Raw genomic sequence first — 24109 nt, 5'->3', positions numbered from 1 at the left:
CCTGACCAATCATGAATCAGGTTGTGACAGCATTTAACTCTGGCTGTGTGTTGTTGTATGAGCTGTGTAGTAGCAGGATTAATAATATTTATAACACCCATTTATGTGACTTGGCAGTTCATTTACTTAAAGAAAAACACAAAAAGGGTCTGCAAAAGAGCTCCATTTCCTTGCACAGAACATGCTTTTTTTTTTTTTTTTTTTAAGAAAGTTAATGTTCTGTTGACTAAAAGTCCATATTTCTGTTTTCTGTTAATGACTTGACTTGGTTTGCATGTTTATGAATTTGATTGGCTACTGACTCAGAATTCTAGGTAATTACACCTACAGCAACATTTTTGTCTCAAATCAAAGTGGTTTATGTTGCATTCATCTTGCTTTTAACCACAAAGCTCACTTTGCAAGTGCAAGGGTGATAACTGACAATGCACTCAGCCAGCAAGGACAGCAAAGATATTTCTCTAAATTTCCAGTCACACAAATGGGATGTCATTTCACACGAGTTTTACCATTTTAAAAAAAAAAAAAAAAAAAAAAAAAAGTAGTCTTACGTGGTGTTCTATACTCCCAACAATCTGTATCTGTATGGTAGAGTCTGGAATTTTATAGAGACAATTATCTTTGCATTGTTTGTAACAACCTGTTAAAAAAAAAAAAAAAAAAAAAAAGTATAACAAAATCTGTTTGATATACAGTATCTCTCTATTTTGCAATTGTACCAAAAGTGGCTTAACTACTGAATAGCTTTGTTTTTTCTCTAGTGACTAGGCACGTGTGCGTAACCGTGAACTAGCGTGTGGTGTGCTGTGTACGTATGTGACGAGGTAACTATTAACGTTCACTATTTCATGGATATGACTTTGATCCTTGTTTGAGTTCAAGCCGAAGCGAAGCAGGTGATGACACTGTGGGTAACTGCACTCTCTTCTCTAATCATAAGATCTTTGTCCTCCCGGCCCTGTCATTCAGCTCCAGCACTAATGGACGTGTTAGATCGTGTATTTATCTGCTTGTAATCTGCACTCATGATTTGTACATTTTTTTAAGTTCACTTTGGCAGACCCGTTTTCCGTATTTCAGTGTCTCTGTGGCTTTATTTTGGTCCTTGCAGTGTTGGAAAGCTTGCTATTGCAGATAGAATGACCGACGAGGTGAGGAAGTGTTATGGTGAACCTCACAAGCTTGATACTGTGTATTCAGGTCATCTGACAAGGTAACAGAGATGTGAAACTTAACAATGGGCCTGTATAGCTGCAAGACCCCTACTCCTTCAATAAGTTATTTTTGTAGTGTGTGATAAAACTATTTGTTTTTTGCTGTGTACATTTTATATAGTTATGTGTGTGTGTGTGTGTGTGTATATATATATATATATATATATATATATATATATATATATATATATATATATATATATATATATACAATGTTCCTGTTTTGTTTTCGAATTGTTCTGTAAGTGTCAGGGAAGTGAAACAAATTTATTAATGTATTTGGTGTTTTATGAAGTTAAAAAAGTGTATTCTGCTATTTAATGGTTTGTCTGTCAAAGAGTTAGGTTTACTACACAAAGTACAGTTGCCTCAAATTGGTTGTTTTTTTTTTACCTACTGAAATGGAAGAAATTTACATTTAAAAAAAAAACAGTACATGCCGCCTTTTTACCTGAACCGCTACTTTTCCACTGTGAAGAAAAAGGAGTTAACTAGCCTACTGCTGTGCAGTTATTAAGATTAGTGAGGTATGTCTGTATCTGTACCTTATATTCATAGAAAATCAAAGAAGGGTGAACAATGAGCAAAAGGCATTGGAAGGGAAATGTGTTTGATATTTAAAAAATATTATTTCTCCATGATCTTTACACTGATTTGTATGTTCAAGTCAACCATGAAATCAGAGAACTACAAATGTCAAATTAAAATGTCTGATATTTTTTTTTTTTTAAACGTGTTATCATGTGATATTCAGCTACTAGTAAATATATCACAGCCAGTATATTTATGTATGTGCTCTGTATTTTTTTTTTAAGTGTCCTGTTTTGTAATATCAGAATGCTATTATTGCCACACAGGAGCAGTAATACTTTTGTAGTTGTTATTGTGTCAAGTTGTCTGTTTTATAATTGCAGGTATTGTGTGATGTGACAAGGTTAAAGAGCTTATATACAGAGTGTTTTGCAATTTAAACTTGGCTATAAATGCCAGCGCCAGTTTGTCTCTGTTTAAATCCGGCTTATGTGTTGTGGCTTACATTGCTGTTACAGAGTGTCACTTAACAATTAACTGTGAAAACATGAAAATCATCAAATAGGTTTTATCAATTTAAAATTGAGAAGAAGGAAACATATACTGTAGCTGTTATGCAAGGCCTGTAGTCGAACTGAAGAATATCATTATTTTTGTCTTCCATACATGAATATCTTGTGGTTGTTTTATTTTTCCAGTGTGTCAGATCAGGGTGAAGTTTCTTCTAATTTTCACTCTGCAGACATAATCAGCTGACAACTAGTCATCTTTAGCGATTGCCAGACAGAGAAGCTTGGTGGCTTTTCATAACAGAGTTTATGAGCTTGTAAGACAACGCTAACCTTATTTTCCACTGCCTGTACAGGGGTCATACCCTCCTTTATGAAAAGACATTTCATTGCAAACCCAAGCAACCTAAACCACTTCTATAAATATTTTACAGAGGCAGAAAGGGGTGCTGGAGACACATCTGATAAAACTCTTTCCCACTCCACTTATCCCATCCCTTTTTTTTTTTTTTTTTTACAAAGCTTTAGTGAGTTAACTCAGCAGAGGCGCCAAGCCCTTCTTCAAACATCCTATTCTTCTGGAAGATGCAAATCATTAACTCCTTATCTTGCTGCTTGGTCAGTCAGTATGTAGCCATGCAGTTGTTTTCCTGTCTAGTGAATCACGCCACCAGACTCTAAAAGCCCTTTCACCCACCTCCCGATGCCGATCGATGAGAGTAAATGAACCAAGGATTCCTTTGATCGTTTGGTGTTTTCATCAATGATGTTTGTTTTGTACTCCCTTCTGCTGCTCTCCCTCTGCTGCCCCCGCCCTTATCAGTTGCACAGCCACTAACATCAAATTCTTACCAGAGTTTAGGTATGACATCACATTGACTTTTTTTTATTCTGTGCTTTTGTTGTAATAGTCTCCCTCTCCAATTTGACTTCTGATAACATTTCTTTTTCCATCAAACCACATGTGTCTACTAGTGAGCATTTGGCCAGGATATTTTTGTGTTTCTAAAAGTATTTAACGGTCAGTTTAAAGCTATAGAAAAGTAGTGACTTTGTGTGAATATGGCGTAGCCTGTTCAGAAAAGCCCTTGTAATAAGAAATTCTGTGTTTTGTAATATTTCTGTATGGGGTGTAATAAATTATTGTACGACAGTACTTTATATTGGAAAATACTTATAATGTGACAGTCTTTGTAAGTATTTATCTTCAACTAAATTATTGTACTTTTTTGTTGCAATTTGTAGATACGTAAGTGATGATGACAAGGTATTGGTAATCATGAAATTAACTGTTTCATCATCGGTCTGATGCATCTTTTAATTTATTGATGTATATACTGTATGTTTGTTGATAAACAGCTTACTTTATTTTGTATATGACCAATAAACATGTTTTGAAATGGAACAGCTCTTGTGTGTCTTGTGTAATTAAGGAATATAGGAATATTGTTTAACATAATATTGCTTAGCATATTATATTTATTTAAAATATATTATCATTTTCAGGGTGCAGATGAAATATTAAAGGATTAAAGGGGACATATTATGCTCATTTTTAGGTTCATACTTGTATTTTGAGTTTCTATTAGAACATGTTTACATGCTTTAATAATTCAAAAAACATTATTTTTCTCATACTGTCTGTCTGAGTTTTTACTGTATTTACCCTCTGTCTGAACCACTATGTTTTAGCGCCTGTCTCTTTAAGCCCCCCTGTTGAAAAAGCCAAGTCTGCTCTGATTGGTCAGTGTTTTAGGGTCTTCCTCATCTGCATCTGGGTTAGGGTTAGGATTAGTGTTAGGGTTAGGGGGTCCTGTAACGTTTTAAGGCACCGTTTCTAAATACGGGCTGTGAGCGTTTCTCTGTGGATTGAGCATTTGGTGACTTTCACAGTATTTATATAGCACCTAGACCTGCGTTATAATGGGGAAAAAATGGGAAATCTCACTTTTTCAATATGGGACCTTTCAAACTAGATTATTTTAAGCAGCTATAGAATGCATTTAAAATTAAGTCAGCAAGTTAATATAATTCCTACTAGTTAATAAAGACAGCCATGTAGGTTGATTATCCTAATTATTGTCATCGTAGCCATATCGTGTTTTTCATGAAAGAAATCTCTGCAATACAAATATTCATTGTTGATGTTGCACATGTATCCTGTTTATAGATTCATTACAGATTTTAATCAGTTGCATTCAATTAATCAACAATTTTCTTAGAAAAGTGTCCTCATAAAGAATGAATTATTTACCAGAGGCTTTTTACAGCCAGAATACACAATTGTTTTGCTCTAACACTCAAAACTTCAAGTCTGTGATGCTGTTGTATTAAAAAAGAAAAAAGCCTGTATTATATTTAACAGACATATTAAAATGTAATATATTTATTTCTGATATGCAGTATACGTCTAATCTTTGTAAACGTGTTACAATTCAGAAGACACTTTTTTTCTCAGCAGACATTTCAAAAACAGTTGTTAATTGCAGCATAGACCTTTTTCACAGCAGACATGTTGACTTGTCATAGTAGGAAAAGCCAGCTGAAATTGATAACCTTAAGGATGCCTCAATTCCATCTAGTGTCCCAGTAAGCTATTTCAGTGAGTCAGCATGCACAACACCAGGGCCTCTCCTAAGTGGAATGCAGCCATCATTAATGGTTTTGAATACACCTGTGCTTTTCCTACTATGACATGTCAACATGTCTGCCGTGAAAAAAGGTCTATTGCATTGCACAGCTGCTAGAACAGAGCCATCGTCAATGCTATTGGTTTCACCTGTGCATTTCTTCTGCGAGAACTTAAAATGTCTGCTGTGAAAAAGATTTGGACGCACTGACTTGCTCTCATTTTATACATACACTGATGTATGACAGGATGACAATACAAACCTATAATTTTGAGAGGGAATGATGGTTTAAAATAGAAAGAGAACGTGGAATCTACATACCGGTACATAACATTATGTATGATTAATATGTTTTATTAAACTCAAGCCTGAAATATACTGCATAATTTGTACTACAATTTAAAAAAAAAAAAAATTTTATCATTAGTTTCATTTAAAGGGCACACATTTGTGTTTAGCCAGTCAAGTCTGTAGGGGGCAGTATCAAGTTATCAGCAGCTCCCTGCGTCTCCAACAGATCTGGATCCTGTGAAAACCAGGAGCGCCATTTGGCATTTTAATCCTTATTATTACAAGCTTCGCAGCAATATCGTTGACACAGAGGATAAGGATTTATTTGTTTCGTTAAAGTGATATAATTGTTTGTGAATTAAAGTTCTGTGTTGTGTTTTAAATTGATATATTCGTTGTTTAATTTGGTATATCCATATCCGTGCTGTAAATCCACTCCGGGTTTTCAGAGCGTTTCGGCGGTTTCCAAACTGTCACCACTGTTGCTCCGCCGGGAGGAGAGGCGGGTAAAAATGTAAACACACATTCATCCTGATGGAGATTTGTTGTTTGGTAGCTCGCTAGACTTTATTTAGTTGCTATTTTATCAGAAGTAATACTGCAAAGCTGCTCTACTTTTGCTTCTCTTACCTCTTTTAATAATAGATATTAACTTTAGATATTACATTACAGGCAGTTTCGTACCAACGACCGCTAACATTAACTTAGCTAGCTAACGTCAGCTAGCTAGGATTACGGCTCAGCTAGCTAACGTTAGCAAAAAACAATCAAAATATCGTACATATAGTAACGTTAGTTAGTCCTTCAATTATCAAACGTTACCACCTACCGTATCCTGATGCAATTTGATGGAGGACTACGACAAGTTTGTGCAGCATCGTCTCTCCCATCTGAGGAAAAGTGAGGAGGAACACAGCAAACCTTTACCTGCATCCTCTCTCATCCGCTTCAATGGACAACCCATCCTTCCTCCCCTGGTATGACTCAGTTTTATGATATTTGTGTTATAGTCAACATGATTCGGGGTTTAAACATTAGCTAACAAGATGCACTTGCACTATAAACACTTGAAGGCTACACTACCACTTTGCTGTCTCTGTTCAATTCAATTTTTTATAGTATCAAATCATAACAAGAGTTATATCAAGACACTTTACAGATAGAGTAGGTCTAGACCACACTCTATAATGTACAAATACCCAATAATTCCAGTAATTCCCGTTGTGTACCGATATGTTTGAGAAGGCTAGTTACTGTGCTGGCATGTCACTGTAATGTGTAACTGGTAGTTTTTTGTGGAATAGTGATGGAACAATCAGTCGACAGAAAAGTAATAAAAATGTGTTCAATAATTATTCATAGAAGTTATCAAGCAAAAATGCCACATGAGTTTACTCTATGTTCATTGTAAAGTTAGTATAACGTCATTTGGGTTTTTTGTGTGTTTGGACAAAACAAGACATTTTAAGAAATCACCTTAAAGAGGGCTGTGGGAATTTGTGATGGGCAATTTTCACTATTTTATAGACCAAGCAAGTAATCAGTTAATCGAAAAATAAAGAACAGAATAATCAATGATGAAAATAATCATTAGTTGCCAGCCCTGTTATTGCACATACATGACACCTAATGTCTGCTTTCTGATGATAACAGCTCTCAGGGGAGCAGAGAGAGGAGATGCAGCGACACAGAGATGCAGCGCAGGAAGCTGCTGTCCACAGAAAGTTGAAGGAGGATTCAAGAATGGCCTACGTGCAAACTATCCTACACAGTGTTCAGGTAATATAACTCCTGGCTTTTCAGCTTTCCTCTTAGCAAGCCTAATACGTTCCTATATTTGTATTCCTACATTACTGCAGAGCAGTTTTGCTAAAGTATTTTGGACTACTTTCGACTATATTGAAACATACAGTAGTTCTTTTGATGAATGGAGTCATTAGACGTTCTTTTCATTCGTGTACTGTTTTGTCATGTTAGTTTTAATCTCTGATCTCTTGATATGTGTTATAAATTGCAGCTGAGGAAGACACCAACACTGGAGGAGTGGCTTCAAGAGTCAGAAATTAACACAAATTCTTCATATTCCCATAACACCAGTGGTGGGTCAGTGTCGCAGAGCAATTTATTCATAGGACCGAAGGATAGTCTTTCGCTCTCACCACCCGGAAGAAAAGAGCAGGATGGTGTTTCTCTTCCACCGTTGACATCAACTACATATAGTGCCTTTTTCACTTCTAATGTGACACCTCAGCAAAGTTACCAGGAAAGATGCCTTATTGACCAACATTACAACCAACATGGATCACAGCCAAGTTCCCTTAATGGCGTAAGCCACCAGTCAGTATCCTCCGGCTACTTGACCTTTGAGAGGTTTGAAAACACCACCAGTGTCTCTGAAAGGATTCATGCAGAGAGAGAGAGCCATGGCTTTGGCTCCTCAGACGGAGCTTATGAAAATAATATAGGTGGCTTTTTCCTTCACAACACCTCAAACACAATCGCCAAGATGCCAGATATTATTAGCCACCCTCCCATAGATGGAGAGGAATTAGAAAGGAGTGGACTGGAATCATCTATTTGTAATAACATTATAGTAGTAAAAGACATGTGTTGCGCCTTGCTCCAGGAGGATTCAGTCATATGTGACCATTTACCAATAGAGAAATCTGATAGCAGTCATCTGGACAGCACAGAGGGTGAAGTTAACCTTCCCTTTACCACAGTACTTGACACTGAAGAAGATCACAGTTTGGACAGAATTGAGGGCCCAGTCTCTTCATCAGAAAACAGTGACATTTCAGACAACCTAGAGTCATCACAGACATCAAGCACTCATCGCATTCCAACGACAGAGCTGCCAATTCCACACGACCCCAGAGAATCAGATCCAGCGGACAACCATGTAGACGAAGCAAAGCCATCTGAGGAGCCTTATCGTCTGAGCCTCCAGGCCTTGCTGAAGAAATCTCAGGAGTATCGGCGGCGCCAGCGGATGCTTAGGAACCAAGCCAAAAACACTAAAATTCAGGAGAGGACCCAAGAACAGACAAGAGCAAGGGCGGAGGAGCAGAGCCTCTCTGATAAGGAGAATGACGAGTTCCCTTACAAGGGGACTGTGACTGCAGGTGGGAAGAAAACTAAAGAGAGGAGAAGCACTCTTTTCCCGTCGGTGGAAACGTCGCAAAATAAATCTTGGGAAAATGAGAGTGAGAATGAGTTTTTTGGGGAAAAGGCTAACTTTAAATCTGAAAGCTCCCACTTAACAGGAGATGGAAATCCTAAGGAAACAACTAGTGTTGAGGAGGAAACAATCCTCAAAAATAATAAGCTGAACATTTCACAAGAGGTCATAACGGAGCCTCAACAAATCAGCGCCTTCCCCCAGCAACAGCAGCCCACGTCAAAAGAGACCTCGCCTGTTCAGGAAGCCTTTTACTTGACCACCTGTCCCGCAGCTTTTTATAGTGGAGTAGGGAAATATCACACTATCCCAGCCCCTAATTTCTGTAGGAGTCCTGTGCACCGCAAAAGCAAAGGCAGTATCCAAGATGGAGATGATGGAGACGATGGAGAAGCTGTCAATGTGGCCAAGACCTCAAAGAGGAAAGTTTTGGTCGATACCGGTTTGATTGAAGACCACAAGGTTGATGAAGTAAACCTGGGACATAAAAACAGTAAGTCAGCAGTTCCTTTCACTGTGAATGTCATGGTTGAAGGTGACGTAACAAGCGTTTCAGCCAGGAGTTCACAGCACATAGATCAGCTTGAGTCCAACCTGTCCAGTCTGAAAGTAATGATCTCTGATCTGGAGTCCACACTGACAGGAAACTTGAAGAATCACAGCCAAACTGAGAGCAACACTCGCAGCGAGGTCACTTTTAAAGGCATCAAGCACTCCCGTCAAAGGGATTGTGACTACTGGGAGGACAAACCGAGGAATGATGATGGTAGCAATGAAGCAGAGCAAGACCAAAGGTACAGAGAGTGGCAGAGAAGACAGTTATTAGACAATTTCAAGAACATGCAGGAAGATACAGAAACTGACCTGAGCATTAGTGACACAGACAATGTTTCTGTCATAATGCAGGTAAAAGAAACTGAGGCAGTTAACGTAAGCGAGCTCAGGCTAGTCAAAACCTTAGCAACAGAGAGAGCAAAGGAAAAAGGGACATGTAATGAAGGGCTTGCAAAGAGTTACGGACAGCGTGGCGGCAGTAGAAAGCCCACAGCGAAATGCATCCTCTCTGTCACACAGCAGCAGCGAATTCCCGATGTATTCAGAAATGTTCCATCTGCAACCACGGCTTCACCTAACGTCTCGGTGCCTTTGGATACCAGTAACCATCCAGTGGAAAGTAGGAACGAGACAGCTGCAGATGGTCACGACTCTACCTGCTCGCCATCTATCAACCAGTCGTATGATGTGGAGGCACCGTCTGGCCTGTGGCTCCTCGAAGGGTCAGGGTCCGACATGGGCTCAAAAGGTCATCTTGTTCAAGAGAAACATCTGACCCCAGAGAGTGGGGGTGAAAGCCAGGGCGGGGTATCCAAAGTCAAACGGAGGCTGCTCATGCACGTGACAGAGGAGACCGGGGAAAGGAGTGCAGATGTCAGCAGAGGAGCAACCTCTGTGGTCAGACCCAACGCCAGCACTCCTAGAGGTAAGAGCAGGACAACAATGAGCCAAGTGTGGCAGAGAGTATGCATGTACAATAGGGCTGCACAATATATCGTTTTTTTTTTTAAATTATCGTCATCGCAATATCGACTGCCGCAGAGAGATTTTCTGTGTTAGTTGAAAGAAAATATCAGTAGAAAACTTGACTTCAAAATGTAACTCATTCTTTTTTTTAGTGGTGCCTTTTAGTTTCAATTCAATGTTCTATTTGTTAATTAAAGAATGTTAGAAATGATTTCATTTGTTTTAAATTAAACAAGCAATTCGTTGTATTTTAGCAGGAAGCGGCAGAAATGCAGAATTGAGTACACTTTAATATCTGTTTATTTATCGCAAATAATATCGTTATGGCAATATTCAACAACGTTATCGCATATTTTCCTCAAATCTTGCAGCCCTAATGTACAAAACAGTCTTGTTATTGGGGTGGCTAGAGATTCTGAAAATAGAAATAGAAGTCAAAGATGACTTAAAAACCAGACATTAAAATAAGAACAGTAAATGCCTTTAGCATCTGCAGTATATCAGGAGCACAAGTCCAGTGTGTTCTTTGTTAAAGGTCCTATGACATGCTGCTTTTTTATGCTTTTATATAGGCCTTAGTGGTCCCCTAATACTGTATCTGAAGTCTCTTTCCCGAAATTCAGCCTTGGTGCAGAATTACAGCCAGTCCCACTATGAGCTTTACTTAGGATGTGCCATTTCTGTGTCTGTAGCTTTAAATGCTATTGAGGAGGAGAGAGGGGGGGCAAGGTGGAGGGTGGGGGTGTTGCCTTGACCAACTGCCATGCTTAGCTTGTTTTCAAGCCATGATGTCTCTTTCTCATGGGCGGGCCAAATTCTCTGGGCGGGCAAAGCAGAGAAAGGGGAGGTAACCTTCCTCCTTATGACGTCATAAGGAGGAGATTCCAGATTGGCCCATCTGAGCTTTCATTTTCTCAAAGGCAGAGCAGGATACCCAGGACTTGGTTTACAGCTATCACCATTTCTAGCCACTGGGGGACCATAGGCAGGCTAAGGGAACTCATATTAATGTTAGAAAACCTCTTAAAGTGAAATTTTCATGCCACGGGACCTTTTTAAAGGCCTACTTTAGGCGAAGTGCACTGTACAGCTCTATTTATATTGGGAAGAAAATATCAAATGAATAGATCAGATCAGAACCCAGCGTACTCCTCGTCCTCAATGACACATGGTTTAGTCTTGCCAACAGTTTTTATTCACACATTATGTGGCCACATATTACAGATGCACAGCCTTTAGCTGCAGTGCGGTGGTACGAAGGTCGTGGCGGTCAAGAAAAGCAGGAACAACTGAAACAGACCCATGCTGCTCAGGTCAGAGCCCTGCAAGAGGAGCACAGGAGACAACAGGAAGAACTACTGCAGGTGAGACAATGGAACTAAATGATTAGTATTTGAACTTGAGTGCAAAATTAACAAAACATGCAGAAAGTACAGCGTACAGGGTTTTTTCGACATAGAGATAGAAATGAACGTTTATAGTTTTGACGACATATTGTCATATAGCCCAGCCCTAATTGGGTGAATTAGATGTTATTGAGATTATGTGACGTGAAGATATGTGAAGCCGGAAGTGTAACCGTAACCTCTGAAATGAATCTTGTACACTTTAGGGATGTAATGTGCAGCTTATGAGACAGACTTGCAGAAGGCAATTAGAATATGACCCACAACTGGTTGTCATCAGACATGCTGCCCCCCATTCTCTTTTGTCAGCGTGTAGGCCAACATGTAGCAAGAATAAACAGACTTGGTTAATGGTATATTAACTCTGTCTTACAGAGATGATTTCTATTATGGGAGAGAGAGAGAGAGAGAGAGAGAGAGAGAGAGAGAGAGAGAGATGCAACAAAGGTCCCCAGCCGAAGTTGAATTGAAGATGTTGCTGTTCATGGTCTGCATTTTAATTCCTAAACTTTAGGGGACCTCAATTGGATTTGTCGACAGTTAGGAAAATATAGAATATTGCCAGCTGTACCCTTTTTCTCATGACTTTTCATGCAAATGTGTCCACTTCCTTGAGCGTCAAAACGGCCATAAAGAAACCACAAGACTTGACAGAAAACCTGAACTTACATGTTTCTAAAACACTAAAACTACCAGACATTTATTATAACTCTTAACATGGTTCAAAGACGGTCATATACTATATTTCCTCCATCCCATTTGGCCCACTTCTTGCATTAGATTGCATCACCTATTTCTGTACAGATCTCGCACTACGTAATTCCTGTACAGCAACCATAATTCACTCTACCAAGGTTTTTGACTTCACCCAAAGTCACCTATGAGAATTAAAATAAATTAATGTTTCCATCTTTTTCAAATGAGAATAGTCTTTCAGAGTTTCCAACCAATTCACTAAGCTGTTATATAACATTGACCCTAAATGTTCTTTTGAAACTAGAATCAGACCTTTGAAAGGCTCTGGCACGGTGTCATATGTGGGCACACATACACACATGCTGCCGCCTAAGCCTTACCTGTTAGAGCGTGCTTCTGGAGACCGGGGTCGTGTGCAGACTATAGACATCTGCTCATTACAAGAGACCTTCAGACTCTCCCCAGTAAAAAAAACACACAGGGATTCTACCATAAATGTTTCATTACATCCCTAAGAGGCGAGCTGGCATGGTTGCTTGTCTGTGTGTGTGTGTGTGTGTGTGTGTGTGTGTGTGTGTGTGTGTGTGTGTGTGTGTGTGTGTGTGTGTGTGTGTGTGTGTGTGTGTGTGTGTGTGTGTGTGTGTGTGTGTGTGTGTGTGGGGCACGCACGTGCAGGACTTCAAGGACGCCTGCTGTTCTCTGGCAGCCAGTTCTTGTTTCTTCAACTTGTGTCTGTATTTGTACTTGGCCAGTGTCCTTGCCCTATTAATCACAGTCTCTGTTTAATTTATGTATCCTTAACAACAATATAATTAACATAAGCTGTTTAATAAAAAGACTTCTTTTTGACTCCCCTATGTCCTTCCATCATTTGTGATGCGATGAGAGAGCAAGCTGGCTGGATTCTGGTAAAGGGAGGAGGGGACCGAGGGAATTGACACAGAAAAGGAAAGGATAATTTGTTTAATTCATGAGCGTCTGTGGTTAAGTGCCAGATCGTCCCGTTGAGTGCCACAGCTAATGGTCCCTTCCCCTTCTCTTTTTTTTTTTTTTTCCTCTCCTTGCATCCCTCTCTTTGTTTTGTCTCATACCTCCTCCGTCAATTTTACTCTCTGGCTATATTCATTTTTTCTCCGTCTCTCCTGTCTCATCATCCCCGTCATCCCTTTCCTCCTTCTATGCTCCCTCTCTTATCTCATCCCTCTTGCCTCTGTGCCCCATCTCTCCCCTTCTGTCTATTTCTCTCTAACCTCAATTAATTTCTTCCTCCTGCCTCATTTGCTGTCCTTTCTAATTCAATATTTTCCAACCTTGCCTGTTCCCAAATGCACGCACGCGTGCATAAACACACACACCCATGCACTTCTCCTATTCCTTCCCTCCACCCTTATGTCTCTTTCTCCTGTCTGTCTGTCTCTCAGGCATTGGCAGCGCGTTACCGTCTCCTCCAGAGCGTGTCCTTCCCTTGCTCCATGTCAAGCTCACGTCTTGGGGACACGTTGGCCATTTCTACCATCTCTCAGGTATCACCATCACAATTGTTGACTAATGTCAATGATGCAAAAATCTTGTCCTGCTTATCCTTGTACCCACAGTATTTTTTATTTATCACAAGTTAGTTGAAACACACTAGGGTGAAATACTTCCCCCTCGATGTCTTAATCTATGTCTCTTATCTGTTATTGCTCTCTCATATGTATTCAAATACAACAACAGCTCAGCTTCAGTTAGACTATAGTTGTTCAACAAACATGCCCCTTTAATACAACATCTTTAGATAAGTGAGTGACACATTATTATTCTGCTTATTATTCCCTATTATAATGATGAGCTATGAGTCCACTTGCGTTGATGCGATAAACAGATGCCAACCAAAAGACCTTGAGAATCTTTGTGGGAAATTAATTGGTTGTCATTGATGGAATTAGCATTCTCCTCTCTATTCCCCTCTGGTCCTCATTATTCACCCCTCTCATCACTCGTTCTCCCCTCTTCCTCCCTCTTCCCTCGCTTCCTTAGCCCTCCAGCCCACTCTCAGGGCGCTGCCGCCCCCTGCTGTTAGCAGCTGTGAAAGGTTTTCTAGCTCGCAGGCTGCTGAAGACTGAGAGAGTGGCGCAGCTGGTGCGCACCATCAGGGTGAGTAGAGACGGAAGGGTCACGTGACACGTCTGTTTCATAAAGTGAACAAAAACAGTTTGTATACAGATTACAGGTGTGTGTGTGTGTGTGTCTGTGTGTGTCTGTCTGTCTGTCTGTCTGTCTGTCTTTGGACATCTAGGACACACATCAGTTCCTGCAGGCCCTCCAGCAGCAGAGCCCTGGCAGAGGAAAGTTCTGTAGCAGACAGGACCTTTTATTGCAGGAGAGAGTCACTCTGCAGGTATTAAAGCAAACGCGTGTTGTAAACATCTGTTAACCTTTCTCCTCTTCTCTGCTTCACTGCCAACTTAGCCATTATTCCCTCCATTAGCAGTTACCACAACAGATACTATGATTACACACATTCATTCAAGCCATCGTCTGCTCTGTAATTGTTTCCCCCTCCAGCTGCGCGCTGCACGTTACGAGGTCCACGACATATTCTTCAGCCTGTCAGCCGGAGAGAGGATGCAGCTGATCAACTGGGACAGAGAGCTGGCCAGAGAGAGAGAGCTCAGACGACAGGTAACCCTTTCAGAAGCTGTATGTGAGCTGAATAAATCCTATACATTGGAGGAGTGTTGATTTCTTACTATAGATAGTGAAGCACTCACAAATAATGCCAAAAAAAGACACAGGCAGAATTATATGTGGAGAAAGTACTGTAGTAGTCAGTTTAGAGCTGGCTGTTACATTGAAACACTGGCATCACAGCCAGGTGTAAAACAGTGTGATTGTGCACCACTGGGCCAAAACTTAACACTACACAATATGAAATATAATATAATATTAATAAGAAATATCAGTCAGCCTTTCCCCGAGGTGGACTGCTTTGGGGTGGCAGGGCGGTAGGATGCTAACCCCTTCTACCATAATCCGTTCTCAAATGCAACACTTTAAAGTTTCTTTGAATATTTAAAGAAACCATTTAAAGAAAGTTACTTTTTGAAATTCGCTTGAACCACTCTTTACATCGGCATAAACTAGATCCACCGCACAGCACTTATTTAAAAAGAAAATGTTACTTTTATAGCTGGTTTGCCTGTTATTACTCCCGTTATTCCCTTCTTCCAAAACAGTGGTGAAGAACACCAGGAGCAAATGCCAGCAGTTGAGTTTTCATTAAACCAAAATTCTGACCTGTGTGTTATTTGCCAAATTAATCAGAGCACACAAGGCCAAATTGCCTCCTAAGTTACCTTATGACAAGTTGCTGACAAGCAATATAGCATTTAAATGGCTATTTTTTTTAAATGGAGTCTGGCTCGGTGCCAGTCTTGTATAAAGCAATACTTGAGTAAAAGTACAAGTATCTTACCAGAAAATGACTTTGGTAGAAGTAAAAGTCTCCTTTTAGAATATTACTTGAATAAGTCTTAAAGTATCTAATATTTACTGTACTTAAGTATCAAAAGTATTTTTCTGATATTAAATGTACTTAAGTATTAGAAGTAAAAGTAAAAATTAAAAAAACTTTGATTAAGAACTTTATGGCCAAAGGTGTGTAACGTTATCTTCATCACCACTGTCGTCGGGGTGGTCATCGTCTGTTACCATGGCAGCAGAGCCTGCACCAGGTGCTTCCATGACACTATCAGTCATTCTGCTTCCTCCTCTTCTTCTTTAGTTTTGGCCTATGTTTTTTTTTTTTTTTTTTGCCCCTTGGCAACAAACAGGCATTAGGTCACCAACTGGAATGGAGCGTGCATTATCTTGGCAATTTAGGAGCAATGATTCGCCAAACCTGCTTTTTTTCCAGTGTAACAAATTACTTCTGATTTTATTTTGTAGTAACGAGTAACTAAGATGCTTAGGGGAAATGTAGTGGAGTAAAAGTATACATTTTATTTAGAAACTGTAGTGGAGTAAAAGTAAAAGTTTCCGGAAATATAAATAACAAAGTAAAGTACAGATACGTGAAAATTCTACTTAAGTACAGTAGTGAAGTATTTGTACTTCGTTACATTACAACACTGCTCAGTGCTCACTGTACATAAAACGCACCGGGACTACATTACATCACTTCCAGCAGACTTCACGGAGAACGATGAGGGAGAAACTGCATCACCGATCTGTTTTAACCGAATATTCTCTGGTCCAGCTGAGATAAAAACCCAGAATCTGTCGGCATGTTAGCGTGTCGTTGTACCGACAACGTTACCTTCACTTCACCTGTCACATGCGGTGCCCTGCTGCAGAATGAATATAGGGGAAACACTGTCAGGATTTAATCACAATTGCTCTGATTCAGGTCTAATTCAAATTTAAAATACCATTATGCTTTTAGTACTTTCAGTCTTCATGGTGACTCTGATGAACATTGTTGCTCAATTTTTCCCCAGTGCAGTACTTATGGTGTTGCTTTCATTTCTTCAAGTAGGTAGAGAGGACTGAAATATTGATTCTGTACTGTTTCAATGTACACTTTCTATTGATACATGTTGTGAGTATTATAATATACCTTGTGGGTAGTACAAAGACTAATCTAGTGTGTTTTTGCTTGTATTTGTTTGTGTAGAGTGGGCACACAGGCAATCCCAGAGGAAAGAGTTCTCTGTCAACTGCAACACAGAAGTCACTGGAGAGGAAGAGAGGAATGATGTGAGATTTCACTGGATCTGTCCTCCCTTCTGTTTTCTTTAGATTTATGTATAGCTCAAGTGTTTTTGTGTGTGTGCATGCATTTATAAGGACACGTGGACACAGTTACTTCCGGTAGTCACAATACAAGATAAAGGAATCTCTGTGCATCAGCCAACTCAGAGCTCCAACCGGTACCTCCACTCTGATAAAGACATGCTTTATGTTGAAACATTAGTTGCTGCACCTGATTAAAAGCTCCTACTATAACCGTGTGCTCCAGATCCCACAGTCACAGTCCAGTATGAACCCAACCTATGAAAACATTCCAAATCTGCACACAATTTATTACACAGTATATTTTTTAATGCAATCACATATTTTTCAGAAGTTAACCGTATTTGTTGCAGCCAGCTAAAAAAAAAGCACTTCTCAGCTTAATGAATTGAAAATATTGTGCTTTTTTTTTAACAAGCAGTAACTTTGTCCATGGCTAAAACCTGTCTTCTCTTCCCTCCAGGATCCAGAAAAAGGTAGCGGAAAGGCACACAGGAGTTGTGACGAGGACTGGACACAATACTGGATTCTCTGCCGAGCAGCCGCCGGAAACCAAACAAGGACAATTCAGAGCAAATCCTCAGAGGGTCCCCAAGAGCACTTACTCCTCAAGACCACGATGACACCTTCCTAACTGGCCCCAGTGAGGTTCTCCTAATAAAGCCTCTAGCTAAACGAACACTTTGGCATCCTTAAGCTGACTCGCAGCAGACATTATGACATGTCGTAGCAGGAAAAGCACAGGTGTAATGAATATCACTAATGATGGCTCCTTCTCATTTGCATATATACCAGTAAGCCAGTAGTTCCAAACCTGGGTGTCACCTTGTGAGATGATTAGCACAGGAAAGAAGCAAAAAATGTATAGTATATGCAGCACAAATAGACTTTCTTGTGAATTATTGGATGATTTTACGTCTGTGGAAAGAGTCTATAAATCAGGTTATTAGTTCAGCTGTTTTTGCATGTTAGTTTTATTTTTTCTCCAGTTTTCCAATGCTAAATCTCTACTTTAGGCTAGACCAGCTCCAGATGTATTAGCACATATTGAACTCTGTTAGTATTGAATTTACATATTTTTTGTAGGACAGTGTGCTCACCTATACAGACATTTTAATATCCATCTTAGTGTTAACGCTAATACTTGAATAGTGTGTTACTCCCAAGGGTTGCCCTTACATATTTTTCTAGTGTATTGGGGGTCACATGTCAGCCAAAAAATGTTTTATTCTTGGAAACTTTGGACCTGTTTTATGTTATTTATTTATATGTGGTTGGTAATAAATATTTTTTAACTCTTGAAAGTTGCTCTGAAGTTTGTGAAAGCTGGCATTTACAGACCCCGAGCAGGAGGGGGCGCTGCTGGCCGGTCTTTGCTCTCATCTTTATACCGACAACATCCGCCCCGGCTATCGTTGGCGCTATGTGCGGTGTTTTTAATAGCTAAACGCTCTCAGCTGATTACAAAAACAGGATGGAAGAGGAGGCAGACACTGGAGTTTCTTCGCGGACGGAGAGGAAAGCTTTGGAAAAGGCCAAAATACTTCAACGAGAACGCGAGAGGAAGATATTTAGACTGGTAATATGAGGCAACAACACATTTGGAGCCTTTTTTTCTCCAGCTAACTGGCTAAAGCTCTACTGTGCATGCACGTTAGTGTTTCTTAGCCGGTGAGTCTGACCATGCTTCTCTGTCCTGTTAACTGGAGGTTGGACGAGTCCTGAAGAAACCGGAGGCTGATCGGTCGGAGGAGGAGGCAGCTGTGTTACTGCTGCACGGAGAAACTGTGGAGGAGCTCTGCAAGCGACAAGTCCGCACAAATGTGCTCAAGAGGAAGCAGGAGGAGGTGAGACTGCCAGGCCCACTGAGTGTTAGTTATTAAGCTAACTAGCTAGGTAGAATATCACCTGTAACAGGTTATAACAAGATGGCGAAAGAACAAAGACGTTTGTAGGTTGAATGGCAAAAGCAAGACGGGTTGTTTCCGTGGTTGCTCCTGGACTAGCTAAGAAATGAACTGTGGGCCCTCGGTAACTCAGCCCACCCCCAGACTTTCTGTCCATCACTTAGTTTGTAAAACAAATTAATTTATTAAAAATGGCCTCATAGTTAAATGATAATGCAGGACCCACCTTTTTCAGTTTTTGTATTTTCTATGAGCAAGGTCAATAATTAAGAGAATGGCACAAATCAGGAACACAAAAACCTGCTATGGCTGTTCCTTGATACAAAAGAAGTATGTGGTTGTAAAATTAAACCATCTTGTTTTTCCTGTACCATCTGCAGGTGTTTGATGATGCTGATGAGCTGAAGAGTAAAGTCAGACAGCTCGCTGTGGCAGTCAAACAAGCAAAACATCTGGTGGTATACACTGGAGCCGGTATCAGTACAGTACGCCATACTCCTTTATCTTTAGTTTCCTTTTCCTTTTTAAACTTTCACAGGACTGATGATGTCTTTCCTTTCAGGCAGCTTCTATCCCAGACTACAGAGGCCCTAATGGTGTGTGGACACAGCTACAGAAGGGACGGACAGTCAGGTAAGATATATTTAGTTTACCCTGATATATTAGCTGCATTTTCTTTTAAAGTGAATTAAACTCCTAACTGCTATTATCTTTCTTGTTTCTCTTTACAAACAGTTCATCTGACCTGAGTAAAGCTGAGCCGACCCTCACACACATGTGTGTTAGGATGCTACATAAGGAAAAGCTGGTATTTGAGACCTCGATAAATAACTTGTGGATGTTCCATTGGTATTTATGCATACTGGTTTTTACATACTGCGTGTGCGTTTGTCTATAAAGGTACAGCATGTTGTTTCTCAAAACTGTGATGGACTTCACTTGCGTAGCGGTCTGCCCAGACATGCCCTGTCTGAGCTTCATGGAAACATGTTTATTGAGGTGAGACATTTTCTCAGTTACTCACACACACACACACACCACACACAGCTGTTGTCCTCAGCTACTTTCTTCTAAAACAAAAGAATCTCACCATATAGAATTTGCAGTGCTGCCTCTAAAAGCAGCATCTCAGCAAGATTCAAAACTGAAAAAAGATCTGTATTGGCTATATAAAGTCTGATCCTGTTTGTTGTGGGTACACCAGCTGTCAAAGACATCCCATCATGCTCAGCACTGCACAGCAATGAGAATAAGTGAACTGCAGAGTGCACACACTCAACAAATAAACAGCAGTTGTAGTTAATAATAGGACGACATGCTTCAGTGAGCCACGCAAGCAGAGCTGCTTTGCGCTTGTCTATTTCACCGACATTTTTCACTGACAGGATATCTCTACATTACAGATACACAATGCTGTTACATGGAGATTGCCAAGAAACTACATTTCTGAGATTGTTTTGGGATTTTACACCATCCTGGAAAGCTGTTCTCCAAAGAAAGTAAGTTACCCTGACATGCTGGTTTTATCCTCCTATCTCTAGGTGTGTACAACCTGTTCCCCGGTCAGGGAGTACGTGCGCTTATTTGACGTGACGGAGCGGACGTCGCTGCACCGCCATGGAACATGCCGCAGGTGCAGCCACTGTGGTAGTGAACTCAGGGACACCATAGTGCACTTTGGGGAACGTGGAACCCTAGAGCAACCTCTCAACTGGAAGGGAGCTGCAGAGGCTGCCAAGATGGCGGATGTTATCCTCTGCTTAGGCTCCAGTCTGAAGGTAGGTTTTCTAAACCACAGGGTGTCTGTGTGCATTTGGTAATCTGAAAAGGTTTTGTTACATTTCAATTTCAGAGTTTTGTTTTAATCAGGTTAATATATTATGAATATCATGAAAATACATTCATTGACATGTAAATTAATATATGTAAAATGATTTGTATTTGAGAGCTTATTAGCTTGTGGCATCTTCACAACATCTTCTTGCGCTCTTGTTTTTCCCTCTTCTAGGTGCTGAAGAAATACGCTTGTCTGTGGTGCATGAACAGACCAGCAAGCAAAAGGCCCAAACTCTACATTGTCAACCTCCAGGTATGGTTGGGTTTTGACATTTTAGGTGAATAAGATGCAAATTAATTTGAATACAATGCATATAAAGTTCTGGCTGCTCTTGGCTGATTTGTGTCTGTGCTTTTGCTCTAGTGGACACCAAAAGATGATCTGGCAAAGCTGAAAATTCATGGCAAGTGTGATGAGGTAATGAGTCTCCTAATGGAGGAGCTGAACATTCAGATTCCTGTGTATGACAGGTAAGGACCTTTTTGACAAATGCATTTTTCATGCTTTACAATACTTGGATTTTGGAATAGCATACACAAACCAGAAAGATTAGTCCAAGCTCAGTTTCCCTCATTCTGTCTCGTCAGGGAGGAGGACCCCATCTTTAGTCTAGCCACACCTTTGAGGCAAGAAGAGGTCGACAGCCATACTCGTGAGGTCATAGCTCCCCTTGTTGTGAAGGCAGACTGCTTACCTGACTCTGGAGAGCAGGCAGAAGAAGCCACAGCTGTGCAGGGCGGCTGGTTTGGAAGAGGCTATGGCAAAGGAAGAAAGAAAAAGAAAAAAGCTGCATAATCAAGACACTTGCAGATGTGGTTGACGTATGTGAAGTGATCAATCCCAATGAGGGATTCAAATTTCAGTCCCATAATGAGGACGAGTTGGACTTTAGTCTGCTGTTGTCTTTTTGGCTGCGTTAGTGTCATTTAGTCACATGCAGTGTGTGTGTGTGTGAAGGGAAACACACGTTTGAGTATTTGCTATTTGAAAATGAGGTTTCCTCATTGCCACACAATATGTTTTCAGCTTTAATCCAGACAGTCACAAAGGATACCAGTAGTGACTAGTTTTGATTTATTTTTTTAAACCATGCCTGCAGCATTATCATTTTTCTGCTGTCCCTCCATATGGTCAGTATGTCACTAGTCTCGCTTTGCCAGACCATCCTCTACAGCGCTGAGGAGGAGGGTCTGGCTAGTCCACACAGCATTCTGGGATGAGAAAAATGTGTTCTGGTTTATTGGCATATCTTTAAACCAATCACAATCATCTTGGGCGGTGCTAAGGCACCGGTCAGAGCCACGGTGCCACTGCAAAATATCCTCTGGAAAGAACTTGTTTTGGTGGAACAAGTGTTCGTTCAAAAGTCATTTTAGTCGTGCAACAGAAAACTCAGATTGGACTGATAGTCTAGCTAGCTGTCTGGATTTACCCTGCAGAGATCTGAGGAGCAGTTACCGGCAGCAACGGAGCAATCCCGGAAGTGGAATGTCATGGATATAGACTAGTATGCCACAAACACTGTTATTTTAAATGACAAAGTATTTTTCAGCCAGCTTTGAAGCCTACAGGGGGTGAAAGATCCTTTGGAGATTATATTTTTGGTGGAGTATCCCTTTAACCGGCGTTACATTTATGTTTTTACCAAGTTGCTATTGGTGCATTGCAGTAAATTGTTCTAATAATTGCGAGATGTTGCTGGTTTGAGCATTAGCTAAATGTGAATAGACATTAAGATACAGGTGTCTATATTTACTAAATGTACATTACTGTACGTATGACTTAGTGTTTACAAGTAGCAAATGCCAGAACAGCCGCAGCAAACCGACCATTTTTTGATTTTGGTGCTGCCACAGCTTTTACTGAGAAGAGATTCAGGAGGTCAGAAACTTTCTTAATATATTAGATTAAAATATATTTTTGTAGTCTTTTTCAGATGTTTAAAACTTGCATTGTTGAATGTACCTTTTTTTTTTTTTTTTTTTTTTTTTTAACACAATGGCTTATTTGTGTTGGTTTATTTTAATGGTATTTTGGTTATCTTAAATTATTTCCTGAACTCACCGCCAATCTTTATCTGCTGTCCTCCATCCTCAGGTTTGCAGGCTAGGTAGTACAGCTACTACTGTACCTCAGTTTACTGAAGTTGAATTCGCGTTTGTTTACATATTTATCTCAACTTTTGACTCTGCTGCTGTCACATTTCTGTCTACAGAGACGTGTAAAAAATAACTTTTTTCTTAAATTTTGATTAGTTGTTAGTTAATGTTATTTCAAGTTACTGTTTCTTAATTGATTGGAAACTCCAAATATGTGTCTCTATTAACTTGTCTCAGGGAGATCCAGTGTTGTTATTAATCTCATCCTGTACCCTATAATATCAGAAGTTATTAAAGGCCGGACTAATGACCAGAAGTAGTGTTCAGCATTCCTAAAACTGGATGTGTTGGCTCAATGGGTAGAGCAGGCGCACATATACTGAGAGGTTCATGCCTCGACGCAGAGGTCCAGGGTTTGAATCCGACCTGTGACAATTTCCTGCATGTCTTCTCCCCTTTCTCACCTAGCATGTCTTCTCAAAAATAAAGGCGGAAAAGACCAAAAAATTATCTAAACCTGGATGTGAAGACTCCTTGGTTTTCATTGTATTTTGCAAAAAAGGGATGCCATACTTGTAAGACAGTGTTCCGTTATTTTAATAACGTTTGAGCATCTGCATTTTTCATTGTAGTGGCCTTTGCTTTAACTAGTCAATTAATATTTGTAATAATATTATAGTAAACTTGATTTATAGACTTGACAGAACTCTAGCTTAACCTGTTATCTCTATTAGCTGTGTGATATTTTTTGAGTTGTGCAAGGGTAATGGTTTATTCCTGGGTTTGTTTTATTTGTGTCAGTTGTTTAACTTATTAAATAAAGATTTGACAATAATATAGACTGGGTGACTTATGAATAGATATCTCTGAAACGAAGGGCACTTAACTTAAAAAACTAACTATCAAGTATTATTGAAGCATAGCAGTCCAATTAAACACTGTGCTTGTGTGTTTAGCAATACATTTATGTTATTGGACTTGTTCTAGGCAACTCATTCCCTAATAATTAACTTTATAGCTGTGTTAATCAGTGGTGGAATAAGTATTCAAATCCTAAGTAAAATGTAGCAATACCACAATGTAAAATACTCCATTACTAATGTAAGTGCTGAATTTAAGATTACATCGCCCAGAACATAAATAATTCAATAAAGATATTTTTCTTGAGTTAAAGTACAAAAGTATTCACTAAAATACACTAATAAGTACTCATGCAGCACAGTGCTCACTGTCATAGTTATATTATGCTTAATCTATAAAAGTTCAACATACATTTTTGAATCCTGTGTTTTGTCTGTAAAATATTGAACTGCAAAATAACTTAACCAGAGCTGTCAAATAATTGTAGAGTAAAAAGAACAATTTTTTCCTCTGAAATTTAGTGGAGTAAAAGTATATAGTAGCAAAAAATAGAAATACTCAAGTACCTCAACAAGTGTACATCACGGATGTATAATAAAACGTTGTACATTACATTAGTTCAGTCAGTGCCTGAGTAAAGTACGTAGTTG

The 24109-nt window shown here is 39.7% G+C and overlaps 3 protein-coding genes and 1 long non-coding RNA gene across 10 annotated transcripts in view; 3 read left to right on the top strand and 1 right to left on the bottom strand.

Annotated features, from left to right (window-relative positions):
- mafgb (v-maf avian musculoaponeurotic fibrosarcoma oncogene homolog Gb) overlaps positions 1-674 on the top strand; it is a 19172-nt gene extending 18498 nt beyond the window's left edge. For all 4 annotated transcript variants that reach the window (XM_031288934.2, XM_031288932.2, XM_031288933.2 and 1 more), the window contains one exon: positions 1-674. This exon is cut by the window's left edge and continues 1767 nt beyond it. The gene's annotated coding sequence lies outside the window, so the exon portion shown is untranslated.
- Positions 675-5392: 4718 nt separating this feature from the next.
- On the top strand, positions 5393-17969 carry si:ch73-100l22.3. Of its 3 annotated transcripts, XM_031288922.2 has the most exons (10): positions 5396-6152; positions 6829-6954; positions 7193-9836; positions 11102-11241; positions 13401-13502; positions 13999-14115; positions 14258-14359; positions 14527-14643; positions 16637-16719; positions 17219-17969. In XM_031288922.2, the coding sequence occupies exons 1-10, from the start codon at positions 6024-6026 to the stop codon at positions 17376-17378; spliced, it is 3720 nt and encodes a 1239-aa protein (XP_031144782.1). In that variant the 5' UTR covers positions 5396-6023; the 3' UTR covers positions 17379-17969. The 3 variants fall into 3 exon arrangements, with proteins under 3 accessions (XP_031144784.1, XP_031144782.1, XP_031144783.1); XM_031288923.2 differs by lacking the exon at positions 13401-13502; XM_031288924.2 differs by lacking the exons at positions 13401-13502; positions 13999-14115; positions 14258-14359; ... (1 more) ...; positions 16637-16719; positions 17219-17969 and adding an exon at positions 12866-13394 and having other exon boundaries at positions 5393-6152.
- Positions 17970-18114: 145 nt separating this feature from the next.
- sirt7 (sirtuin 7) lies at positions 18115-21575 on the top strand. 2 transcript variants are annotated; one of them, XM_031288928.2, is made up of 10 exons: positions 18115-18334; positions 18465-18602; positions 19043-19147; positions 19225-19295; positions 19398-19470; positions 19563-19661; positions 20204-20440; positions 20671-20751; positions 20863-20969; positions 21087-21575. In XM_031288928.2, the coding sequence occupies exons 1-10, from the start codon at positions 18230-18232 to the stop codon at positions 21292-21294; spliced, it is 1224 nt and encodes a 407-aa protein (XP_031144788.1). In that variant the 5' UTR covers positions 18115-18229; the 3' UTR covers positions 21295-21575. The 2 variants fall into 2 exon arrangements, with proteins under 2 accessions (XP_031144788.1, XP_035856709.1); XM_036000816.1 differs by having other exon boundaries at positions 20863-20973; positions 21091-21575.
- A 1169-nt stretch (positions 21576-22744) lies between these two features.
- LOC116042652 lies at positions 22745-23270 on the bottom strand. Its single transcript, XR_004103275.2, has 2 exons — positions 23116-23270; positions 22745-22936 (listed from the first exon to the last, which is right to left on the bottom strand). It is a non-coding gene; the product is annotated as an uncharacterized LOC116042652 (long non-coding RNA).
- Between the last annotated feature and the right edge of the window lie 839 nt (positions 23271-24109).

Source organism: Sander lucioperca, chromosome 4, assembly GCF_008315115.2.
Source record: "Sander lucioperca isolate FBNREF2018 chromosome 4, SLUC_FBN_1.2, whole genome shotgun sequence".
In the NCBI taxonomy this organism is placed as follows: domain Eukaryota; kingdom Metazoa; phylum Chordata; class Actinopteri; order Perciformes; family Percidae; genus Sander; species Sander lucioperca.
The sequence above is the reverse complement of the archived record's forward strand: the minus strand, read 5'-3'. Positions and strand labels throughout refer to the sequence as shown.